At 49.0% G+C, this 12,423-nt stretch overlaps 1 protein-coding gene across 10 annotated transcripts in view; it reads right to left on the bottom strand.

The window, feature by feature from the left end:
• ARHGAP44 (Rho GTPase activating protein 44) overlaps positions 1–12,423 on the bottom strand; it is a 163,900-nt gene that overhangs the window by 19,265 nt on the left and 132,212 nt on the right. For all 10 annotated transcript variants that reach the window (XM_081116145.1, XM_081116147.1, XM_081116143.1 and 7 more), the window contains exons 11-16: positions 12,070–12,181; positions 11,585–11,666; positions 9,193–9,273; positions 6,480–6,593; positions 5,709–5,800; positions 4,274–4,454 (exon numbers count right to left, since the gene is read on the bottom strand). In XM_081116145.1, coding sequence (XP_080972271.1) covers positions 4,274–4,454; positions 5,709–5,800; positions 6,480–6,593; positions 9,193–9,273; positions 11,585–11,666; positions 12,070–12,181 — 662 coding nt within the window. The remainder of the gene's footprint in view (positions 1–4,273; positions 4,455–5,708; positions 5,801–6,479; positions 6,594–9,192; positions 9,274–11,584; positions 11,667–12,069; positions 12,182–12,423) is intronic.

The raw sequence follows: 12,423 nt of genomic DNA, 5'->3' as shown, positions 1-12,423 counted from the left end.
CCGGCGAGGTTTGTCTGGGACCAGGCTGGCAACGGGCAGGGAGTGGAGGCAGAGAGGGGGACAGCCATCAGGCGGGTGGAGGTGTGAAGCTGGCAAGGACCCTTCACTGCTCACGTCTTTCCTACTCTTGCCTTTGGGCTTCTCCACAGGTCCTTCAAGAGTCCCCGCTGAGTCTGTTCAGATGCTGCTGGGGACACAGCCAACGAATGCACCTGACAAATACTTAGGGCTGTGAGTCCACCCTGACCAGCGGGCAAGAGCACAGACATCCAGGCAACTCTTTCAAAGAGGCAGTAGGTCTTGCATAAAAAATATTTCATTGTCAGAAAACTAGATGGGATTTGCAAGTTTACTTTCATTTATTACTAAGGATGAATGATCCAAGAAACAAATATCACTATTCTATAAAACAGACCAAAAAGATAATACAAACAAGCACTAAAATACATGCAACCTGCACCCTAAAATTCTGAAGTGGGAGCTGAGGGAAGTGCAAAGAGCACTAGTGTGACCTGTTAATACTGGGTCATTCAGTGGCTAAAGTAGGGAAAATTCTGAAAAATTTAAAAAACTGGTATCACTGCAAAATTCTTTACTCAGAATGGCAAAATTTTTCTGTGCTTCAGTGGTCCTCAACCCTAGATGCACATCAGCATTATGTGGGACACTGACAAACACAGATGCCTCAATCCCAGCCCAGGCCAAGTAATTAGACGGGAGGAATGGGGCGGGGGAAGCAGGACATCGCAGTCTTTTTTTAAAGCTTGGTCCGACTATATTTGCTGCATAACAAACTACTCTCAAAACCTGGACACCTATTTATCTAGGTCACAACTCCACAGTTCTGGCAGTCAGACAGGGACAGCTTGTCTACTCTACACAGAACTAGCTGAGGTGGCTTGAGTTGGCTAGGAAGACTAAGATGACTCACTCTCAGAGCTGGTAAGTTGGTGCTGGCTCGCAGCTCAGTGCTCGGCTGCGGGTGAAGGCTGGGGGCCTCAGTTTCTCTCCAAGGGGCTGCTTGGATGCCCACAAAGCAACATAGCTGGGTCCCAAGAGTGAGTGTTCCAAGAGCCCCAGCAAGTCTACAAGGCTCAGACCTGGCTTCAGGAGGCCCAGAGCATCACTTCTGCCACATTCTGTTAGTTAAATAAGTCACTGAGGCCAACTCAGAGTGAAAGGGGAGTACAGTTAGGCTTCAACCCTCAATGGGAGAAAAGTCCCAACACCCACTGCCATCTTCACCAAGCAGCAGCTGGTGCGCTGCTACAGGGGGCAGATATAGTTTCCTGTGGCTGCCAGCACAAGTACCACCAAGTGGGCAAACAACAGAAATGCATTCTCTCACAGTTCTGGAGGCCAGAGGTCCAAAATCAGTATCACCGGGACAAAATCAAGGTGTCAGCAGGGTTGTGATCCCTCCAGCAGCGCTAGGGGAGCATCCTTTCCTTGCCCCTTCCAGTGGTTGGTGGCTGCCAGCACTCCTTAGCTTGAGGCCACAATTTCAAATCTCCCTCCGCTCCATCTTAATCTTCTTGTGTGTGTGTGTGTGTGTGTGTGATCTCGGCTGTACTCTTGTGATACGTGTGATTGCACTCAGAGCTCACCTTGATAATCCAGAGTAATCTCCTATTTCAAGATCCTTATTTTAGTCACATCTGCAAAGACCCTTTCCCCATATAAGGTAGTATTTACAGGTTCCAGGGCTTAGGACCTGACATTGGAGGGGCATTATTCACCTACCACAATCATGAAAAATGTATATGTCAGCTACAAAATCTGAGCCCAGGACTCGCTAAAGAAAATCAGTTTCCTGTGTCCTTATGAACCGGAGAGGAGTCAGAACCAAAGCCAGGAGCTAGGATTAGGGACAAACACCTTGAATGATATCTACGACATAACAGCCATCAGCCCAGGAAAATGTTATCCAATTTTTCTTCCTCAAATTGTCTTTTTTCTTTTTTTTATGTAACAGCTTTATTGACATATAACTGAATATATTCTTTTTTAACCTGACCAAAAAACCTCAATAAAGTAAACTTTGTCAGTGTTTCAGGAGGTTGAAGGTAGTTTAAAGACTTTGAAATGTGTCTCAAAGATTTTAAAAGCTCAGAAGTGGGGACAAATGTGGAGAATTTCCTTAATATTGCTAAAATAACACAGGGACTCAACTGACAAATTCTTTTTCCCTCCCACAAAAAACGTACTTGCGACTTTTGGTTTCTATTTCTCTGACAGCTTGTTAAGAACTGATCATCGACAAGCTGACTGTAGCCTAAAATATATGCCTGTAACTTAGACAACTCAGGGAGGGTGACCTCAAGCCAGTAAGCCCTGCAATTAATTTAAAGTGTAAGACAGGTTTAAAATACATAAAATATATTCCTTTTGTGTATAATACTCTGTGCAGTGCATCTCCCACACCCTTACAGTGGATGGTGGTGGTTTCAGCTTTCGACTAGAATGCTATGCGGAATGGGCATATCATTCACCAAGTTCCTGAGCAAGGGAACTTCCTCAGAGATGAGGCCTCTGCTTGGAACATCACTGTTCAAGTTTCTACATCTGCCTGCAGGCTATGGGGCTGGCAGACTGAATGCCCTGAGCTTGCACAGTGAAGAGTCTCTCACACAGGTCATCTGGACTGCTTTTTGGAGGGCACTAGGGATCAGATGAGGTGTGGCAGGGAGGGCAGATCAGCACGCATGATGCAGAAACAGCTGGGAGCAGGTGAGTTCTCTGTAATACAGTCAGGATCAGAACTGACTCCCCAGGGAACCCTCAGCTAGAGATTCTTCACAAAGGAACTGAATTTAAAAACAAATTCCAATGCACTTGCAAGTGCTCTCTCTTCCTTTGTCTCTGTCTCTCCATCTCCATCTCTGTCTCTGACTTGCTCCTCATATGCAAAAATCAGATCCTAAGTAAGCTATTCTTTATAGATTTAAGAAATTCCCTTCTGCTCCCTCCAACTTCTAAGAATTTCCAGTTTTCTTTCCCCACTAGATATAAAAACAACAAACAACAGCACACAGCAGACCTCACTGGCCTCACAGGTAAATATCTGGTGGGTCAGGTAAAAAGTGGGGACACTGGCCTTTCTGAGCACGCCTCCACCTTCACAGGACAGAGGGTAGGTCCCCAGTGCCAATGCCCATTAGGAAAAGGAGAGGTACGAAAGTAGGACTCACATGCCCCCCAGACTCCTGGGTTTTCAACCTTCCCTCTGAAATCCTGGAGGCCACATGCACTTTGAACAAACAGAGCTTTCTGGTCACCTGTGGTCTGGATGGGAAGCAGGCAGTGGCAGCTGCTGTACTTTCTACTGTAGGAATTTCTGACATTCCCATTGGGTGCTTCATGCTCCCGTCTATTCTGAAGCAGCAGCTGCTGACTTTTATTTTACAGCAGTCATTTTTAATTCCTAACCAAAGTTTACCCAACTGACTGGCTTGACCAAGCAATGCATCCACTCCTTCCAGAAGACACACGAGCTGACACCTGCAGCTGCTGCACACGCAAGTCCACATACCTCAGCTGCCTCAGCTGACATTCACTGGATCAGCTGTGCTGCTCATGAAACCTGTTTGTGCCCATTATACTTATTATGGGAATCACAATGTGCAATTACATGTTATGTAAACTGATTTAACAGGACTGGGAGTGGGTCACTCCCTTTCATCCCTGCAAACTCAGTAGAATGCTTTAGGAGTCTTCTAACAACTACAACAAAGTAGGTGTTGGTGATAATCATAAAATATGAGAAAAAAATTCTTAAAAATGTACACGGATATTATACTCAGATGGTTTAAGCTTTAGGTTTTCTCTCTTTTAGAGAGATGAAAATGGAACATGGTAAACTACACATTAAAGATACTGTATAACGTAACGTTGCTGCAGAGTGCAGGCGAGCAGGCCCATTATCAAATAAACATGAAACATTTGAGACCTGGCACTGATGCATTTCAAGTCAAAATAAAGAGTTTATATATATTTTAATTCCCGTTGACCAACTTTTCTTTCTTTTCAGGAGAACTACTCAGTCCCTGATCACAACTGTCAGTTCAGGCTCCACTTCCCCAGCCCCCAACCAGGGCAGCAAGCCAAGCAGCTCGCCCCAGGAGCGCGGGTGAAGGATGAAAGCGTCGGGACTGAGGGTCAGTCATATGACGCTGCCAGTCAGTGCAGCCTTCCTGCCAATCCGGTTTTTAGTTACATCTCAACCCCTCCCCTCTCCAATCCCCAACTCTGAGAGAGGGACACCAGCTCATACCCATCCTTCTTGTAAAACTCCAGCATCATATTATCTGTGGCAACGCTGAGGGGCCGGCGGGCCTGCTCGGGCTGGCGTCGGTCAGCAGGATCCATGTCTGGGGAGGGCATTGAGCTGTAGTTGGCATTGTGGTTCACATGTACCGGACTCCCGTAGTTCCCTGTGATGTTGAACTCTATCTCTGTGGGGAAGAGAGAGGGGTGCACGTGATCTATTGGTGTTCCTGGGCAGGAGAGAGAGGAGCAGAGATGGCTTCTCCTTTATATTTCACCCCTAGAAAATGTTGCTTCATGGTTCAATGTTAGGTCGTCTATGAATATTAATTCACCTTAAGAAAAATCATCATAATATTAATATGACAGCTCACCTATCATATTAATATGATGGGCATTTAAAAAGCAATTTCCATTTGTGATTAAAAAGCAAACTTAATTAAATGAAAACAGCACTAATTCCTAAAAAAGACAAAACAGCCATCTCAGACCTCATGAAGAGGGAATCATCAGAACAGCCTTAATCAGATCAGGAAGAAGAGCAATGCCCACTCTCACCACTGTCACTTAACACTATTGGAGAAGTGCTAGCCAATGGAATTAGCTGTAGTAACTATGCCTTCAACTCCCTCCTCCTCTCTCTCTCTATCCTGATTTCTTACCCACAGCCAACTTTGTGACCAACAGAACTCTTATGAGATTAGCAGTTAAGAGCTCTCAGGGTCAAAACACATGAAACAAAATAAAGACACTCAAACTTCTAAAGTCTTAGATCAGCCATAATCGATCACCTCTGATAGAGCCCAGAAATATTAACATCAAAGACCCTTAATGCTCACTAAGCATAAGAGACCCCCCTTTTAAAGGGAACAAAGGATTTAGTGTAACGACTGCTGTCTCTTCAGAGCCATCACCTCTGAGTCTCAGACCTTCGCAGTGGCGTTCCGATGCAGAGAACATTTATGAAACCTGTCGTAGGTAGCTGCCTTCAGAGTCTAATTCTGAACCAGGCCAAAAAAGAACCTCATCACCTTTGAGCCCCACCTTTCCATGGGGCACACTGGTGATCCATAAGCCCTGAATGAAAGTCCCTTTCACCTCCGGGCTCAGCCTCCCTCTGCATCCAAAAGCACAGGGTCTCTCTCCTTTCTGCTCCAGCGTTTCCAGATTCATGGACTTAAGGCAACCATGGTATGAAGTTAGACCAGTAAAATCCATGGACATGGCTGGTACAGGCAGTGGACACCTTCAGGCCAGAGAGCAGGACACATACCTGCGAGTCCCCCATGCCTGAGTGTGTGTGGGGGGGGGGGGGATTAAAAACAAAACAAAACAACACACACACACCTCTTGGCAGTGATACTGGTTTCAAAGGTTCAGAATCCACAGTGCCACTCCTGCTCCTCCCAGCCGCCCCTCCCCAACCCAATGCCTCCACGTACCCCCGGGGAAGAACCAGTCTGCATGCTGGATGATGGGCTCGATGATCCCGACAATCTGCAGTGACACCGTGGTCATCATCTCTGTGATGTTCCTGCAGGCACAGAGCAGAGGCGTGCGGGCAGGGTGATCAGCTGGTGCACCCCTAGCCCCACAGTGCTGGAAGGGCCCTGGCCGGGAAGCCCACAGCCCTGAGTCTGAGAGCAGCTTTCTCTTGGGAAGAAGAAGGGGTTCACCTTTCTGAACCCCTTTCCCATCTGCAGAATGAAGATAGGCCCAGGAATCCTCCTTACAGGAGACACGGAAGGAAATGAGTAAGGAAATGGGTACGTTACACACACCAGCAGGTATGAGGCTCCTTCTACGTGAGGTCTGATCCTCACAGCCACCAGCTTCATTCTTTTCCTACTCTGTGCTCTCTTTCGAGAGGGCCCTCTGTCCCTCTGGGTCCTGACGCAGGGACGTGTGCCCATCCTGGTGTTAGGAGAGCCTGAAAAAGCTTGCCTAGCCCGCTCCGTCAGGTCCCTGCCCTCTCATCCTGACACTGACTTGGATTAGTTCCGAGGAGACCCTCCTGGTGGACCCGTAGCTCTGAGATTATCAATGGGAAGATCTGCAGAGTTCTGGCCTCCTCTGAGCCTAAAAGGGAGCAGGCCAGGAAAGAAATCTGACTTGAGAAATGAACGAGTCTGGTGATGATCTGGGCCCAGGCCATCCCATCCCTGCTCCCGTAGCCCCGCATCACCCACATGCCCGCACATCGATGCACTCACCCTTCTGCTTGTGGCCACAGGAGGTTGGGTCCCAACACGATGGCTATGTTACTGGGAGTCATCTTGTTTACATCTTGATATTCTGACAGCTTGGATAAGAATTTGATCAAGTATCTGAAAGGAAGTAGGAGGGGACGGTTTACTACAAGTTCAACACCAGCCACGCTCCCCAGCTCTGGGCAGAAACTTCTCTCACGCAGCATAGCTTACTGACGAGACTCATACATCCTGCAGTATGGTGATGACATGTCACATGTCAGGACATGGGAATGCGCCCAAAACACACAGACTCAGACCTCACTGTTATATGTTAACCTCTGGCCAGAGACATTCTCAATCCTTCCTTTGGACTCAGTATAAAGTGACCTAAAGTTCCTTTTTCATTTCAGATCTGCCACCCACTGCCATCTTCCCTGTGTGCAGAGGGGAGAAGCAAAGTGCCTCGGTGTCACTGGCAGGGACATTTTAGGGATGGTATCCCCTGGTCCCTTTGGAGCCCCCCTCAGTGGGGCTTTCTGGAGAGAGCCAATGAAGAAAAAGTTTAAGACATAGCACAATGACCCGGCAATTCCACGGCTAGGGACATGTCCAAGAGAAGTAGGTCCACGCAAACGTGAGGCATTACTCATTACAGTTGAAAAGGGAAGGCCACCCAGATGTCCATCCAGGGATATATGGACAAATAAATGTGGTCTATCCATACAATGGAGCATTATTCAGCCATGAAAAGGAATGAAGCTCCGACACATGCTACCACATGGACAAACCTTGAAAACACTGTGCTGAGAAACAAAAGACCACATGTTGCATGATTCCATTTACATGAACTGTGCAGGAGAGGCAAAGCCAGAGACAGACAGGAAGCAGATTAGTGGCGGCCAGGGGCAGGGCTGGGGGAACTGAGGACTGACTGCTTATGGGAACAGGGCTTCTTTCTGAGGTGACGAAAATGTTTTAAAATTCGATTGCGGTGATAGGTGCCTCACTCTACAATTATACAAAAACCCCCACAAAATCATACACTTTAAAAGGGTACAATGGTAGTGGATTATATCTCAATAGAGCTATTAATAAGGAAAAAAAAAGAACCAGTGAAGAAGCTATTCACAAATGAAGCACGAAAAATAGCTCTGGCAAATCACACGCCGAATCTGCCAGGCTCTGACAAGCACCCTGAGGCATGTTTTCTCCTGGACTCTCAGGTACAAAGGCCGTGTTTCCAATGACATTTTGCTTGGCTCACCTGCTGGCAGCCGAGCAGAAAGACCAGACTCCGGTCTGACCAGGCGCCCCTGAGCGGTGCTCTGCTAACTCCACCCACAGCCCCTCCTGTCCGGGTCTCACTCGCCAAGAGACCACACAGCTGGGCCAGAACTGGGCCCTCAGCCGAGAGCGGTCAGCCCGAAGCCGCCCGGGGGCTGGGCTGTGGTCAGCAACACTCAGTGCGTTACACTCACCTGATTCTCCCTCTTGGGATGGTAAATATATGAGTCACCATTTTACCCACGTTTAAGCATATAGCTCAGTAGCAGTAAGTACTTTCACACTTTTAGGCAACCATCACCACTATCCATCTCCAGAACTTTAACATCCCAAACAAGAACTCTGAACCCACTAAATGGCACTCTCCTCTCCCCCGCTCCCCACAGCGACTGGAATTCACCATTCTTTCCGTCTCTACGAGGTGACCATCCCAGGTGCCTCATGAGTGGAATCATACAGCATTTGTCTTTCTGTATTTGCTTTTTTTCACTTAGTGTAATGTCCTCAAGGTTCATCCATGTTGCAGCATGCGTGAGAATTTCCTTTCCTTTTCAGGCTGAATCTCACATTAGATGTGTATTTTGTTGACCCGTTTACCCACCAAGGGACATATGCTTGTTTCCACCTCTTGGGGATCATGGATGACGCTGCTGTGAACCTGGGAGCACAAACAGCAAGTCTCTCCTTTCTAATCTTTTGTCTACAGCCAGGTGTGGTACTGCTGGGTCAAGTGGTAATTCTATGCTTAGTTTTTTGGGGATCACTCTTGGGATTTTTTTCAGGGAAACAGAAATAATCAGGCAGATGGCGGCAGGAGCTGAAGCTGAAAATCTGCATCTAAAGAAGCCCCGAGAGGAGGTGCGCGGCAGGACCAGCACTGGCAACAGAAAGTGACGAGGAAGCAGAAAGTGTGACGGAGCAGAAGCCAGCGGAGACGAGAGATCTGCAGGCAGCAGGAAGTAAAATCTCGGGTGGTCGCGAGAAAAGCGAGAGACAGACATGCGTTTAAAATAGCTGGGGAACGGGGGCCCTGGAGCATGTTCCCCCGCCTCTCCTTCCAGCGGACCAGCTCGAGGCTGCACCTGCCAACTCCAGCTCCAGGTCTGCTTAGCTTCTCCCAGGTGTCCATGAACAGCCCCCTTCTTTGCAATAAATCCCCAGTATCTTGAAATAGCTTGCATTAATCTTTGCTCCTTGCAAATCAAAGAACTTAACAGAATTAGCCAGTGGCTAGTCAGGCAACCTCCAAAGTCACAGGCTCTGTTTCCTCATCTATGAAATGGAAACGAACAACTTGACAGGGTTGTTTGAGGCTGAGCAGAGACCATGCATGTTAATAATGCTTTGGACACCCTGAGATTCAGTGCATGCTAGCGACCGTGACCTCCAACCAGGAAAATGTGCGTCTGGGGCTTGAATAACTGGCCCAGTGTCCCCGGGGCCCACTCACCGGATGTTGTTGTGATTGGCCTTGGGCAATTTTTCGCAAGCGTTCCACAGAGCCTGAAGCCTCTTGTCTTGCTCCTGGATGCTGGGAAATTAATAGGAAAAGCCACTGGTTGCACAGGCTTCAACGAAGCCTCGCTGGCAGTCATATTAACCCGTCACTGTTGTATTTGAGAATAAGGAGCCTGCCACTTGATGGATAATGTCAGCAAGCTGTGACTGTTCAACTGTTTGCTATTATCTTTCCAGGTTCTCTTTCTGTCTTGTCCAGTCCCATCTTAACAAACCTTCCCCTGCCCGCATCCCATGTCCCGGGAGAATGTGTGCAGTAGGCAGGGCCTGGTGTTGTCAGGAGGGTGACCGGCACGGAAGCCAGGATACATGGCGCCAGGCGGGACACCCACACCCTCCAGGGGCAGAAAGCAGTCCTTGCTCTCCTTCGGTTCCAAACACAGAGCTCAGGATCCTTCCTGTTTCCTGTTTCATTGGAGACCCACCTTTACAACTGAGGCAGGAGGAGTGTCTCTCAGGTGGATCCTGAGACTGCAGGCCCCTCCCCTTCTCTAGCTTTACATCACCAGGGTGACTCAGACATTCAGTGAGTAAAAGGGACAGTTCCCATCAAAGGACATGTTCCCACTTATCTTCATCCCCAGGACCACAGTGCTGTCCTAGAGACGCCTCGGGGCCACGGTCAAGTACGTGGGCTCTGGAACCACCCTCCCTGGATCCAGATCCTCATTCTGCCATTTGTTTGATGGCAAGTAACCTGCATTACATACCTTCCCATGACTCAACTTCCTCACCTGTTAAACGGGAGAAACAGTGCAACTCGCTTCATAGAGTTGCTGTGAAATTAGGTGAGTTAAAAACATAGAATGCGCTTAGAACAAACAGTATCTCCTGTGATTATTAATATCGCCGTGGACCTTAACACCCCTCCGCAATGAGATACAAGAGCACCGTACATTCAGCCAGCCTTTTAAAACACTTACCCTCTATCATGTCAGGGAAACAGTGTTATACACCATGACTGGGGCACCACTCTCTCCCCCGACACACAGCAGCCCGGCTCCCTCCAGGTCAGCGGGGTGGCTCTTCCAGCCCCCAGTTCTCACAGAAGCAGACGCGCCCTCCAGTGTTCTTCCTCACACCAAGCCGGCTGCTCCTGACACTAAATCCCAGGGCTAGAGACCTCCAGAAATCACGCCCTTCGCAGGCACTGAGCTGAGTCCTGCTCTCCTGAGATGTCCTCCCTCCTTCACCTCTTCTTCCTGCACTGTCTCTACCACCCACTCTCTGGTGCCAGCTCTGTTTCCTCACTAGCCATGCCCATGTACTCACTAAAACGTCCTCCAAAAAACAGCACTTACCCAAGAGAGCTCTCCCTTGTGGCCAATGCCAATGTGTGAATGTGTGGGTCACGTGAGGGAGGAAGCCAGGAATAAAAAAGAAACCCCCCTTCAAAGCCAAAGTAGGTGCCATGGCCGCGGCTTCACCCGCCCTTTGTATGCCCCCTTCCCAGCACACGGCTGGAGTCTCAGGTGCTGTTCCTGTTACCTCCAGCTGAGGCCTGTCCCTCAGGCTCATCTTCTGGAGAGTGGGGTGGTGTCCTCTGCCCAAGTGTCATGTTTTCATAGTAGTTATGAATTGTTGCTAAAGTATTTTTAACTATCAGAGATCGGGGAAGACCCCTGTGCCACTCCCTTGGCTGCTCCACTCCAGGGGAATCACTGTCTCTGCTGTGAGCCCTTCCAGAACCGTCTTTCAGCATTTACACACACACACAGCCCCTCCTACAACTGTATTGTTTTGAGTGTTTTTTTCTCTTTTTACAACAACAGTTAACCTGCTTCATTTCGATCAATAATAAGACTTTCACTTTAGCATGAGGAGCTCTACCCATGTTTCTTTCTCTTTTTTTCTTGTTTTTTAAGAAAAGCAAGCAAGAATTTATTGACCGCAGCAAAAACATACTTAGGACAGTGAAACAAGGACCACTGCTCCCCTGGCTGCAAGTCCCATGGGGTCCCCCAGAGGCCAGGGGACATGTGCCTGTGGGGGAATGCAATGGCAATGGCAGGGGCGTGCTCCCTGGAGGGAGAGGGCCCCACGTTCCAACTGCTGCAGAATCCATCACAGTGCAGGGTTCACTGAGCCACTCCCCACCCCCACCAAGGAGCATTCAGGAACTTTCAGGCTTTTGCTACTCCAGAAACTGCTGCAACCCACGTTCTCGCATATGCCTCTTTGACACCTGTGCAGACGTGACAGATGTTTCTGCACGACAGATATAAGGAGGGAGCTGCTAGACCACAGGTTCCATGCTTTCATAATTTCAACAAATACTCCCAGATAAACTCCAACCCACAAGACTCCAAAATGCATGTACTCACTTGGAAGCCTGAATCCACTCGTCATAGAGTTCAAAGGTCATGAGAGGTTCTGGCAACTCTCGGAGGTAAGATTTCAAAGCTCCTGGGCATGAATACAACATTGGCCATGAGCCACTTTGCCAAGGCAGTGACAAGTTCCACCAGCCAGCGTCACCCAAGTGGGTTACATCTAGGGACGGGCTCCCTGACCCAGACAACAGCATCCAATGGTGGCTTTCCTGAATGGACCCGAGGCTCTGACATGGCAGTGGGGCCTGTGCTGATGATTTCATTCGCCTTCCCGCCTCTTATTTCCCACCACATCGTTGGTTGGCACACTGGTAGACACCAGGCCTCACACTGGCCCTGTGTGGACACATCTAAAGCATGTCAGGAAGCCATGGGCTCAAGTGTCTGTGGCATGTGGCCACAAAGCTGCCACGCTCACCCTTCCCTGTGAGCTCCACAGAACGGGAGCGCCTGGCAAGGGGCTGTGGGGCACCCACCTGCAATGGCATGGGGGTCTGCTGAGTACTCCTGCACGTCCACCACACAGCAGTCCAGGGCCGCTTTCAGCTTCTTCAGCTTCGAGGCGGATGGAGCCACTCGGAAGAGTCCCTACAAAGGGCCAGAGGGTCAGCAGACAGCCCTGCCACTCAGAGGCACAGAAGCAATACCAACATTCAGGAAGCCTGCCCACCTCTTTGCTCCAAATTCTCCAGATGTGATTTCCCAGCACCATGTCAACACTACAGCCCCTTGTTTCCTGAATGTTCCTTTACAGCAGGGACTGGGCTGACCCACTGTGGGGTCCCCAGGGCCTAGCACGGGAGACTCATTATTCCATCTCAGCATTTGTT

Source organism: Miniopterus schreibersii, assembly GCF_964146895.1.
Source record: "Miniopterus schreibersii genome assembly, chromosome: 16".
NCBI lineage: Eukaryota > Metazoa > Chordata > Mammalia > Chiroptera > Miniopteridae > Miniopterus > Miniopterus schreibersii.
Note: the sequence above shows the minus strand (reverse complement) of the source record. Positions and strands in the feature narration are given on the sequence as shown.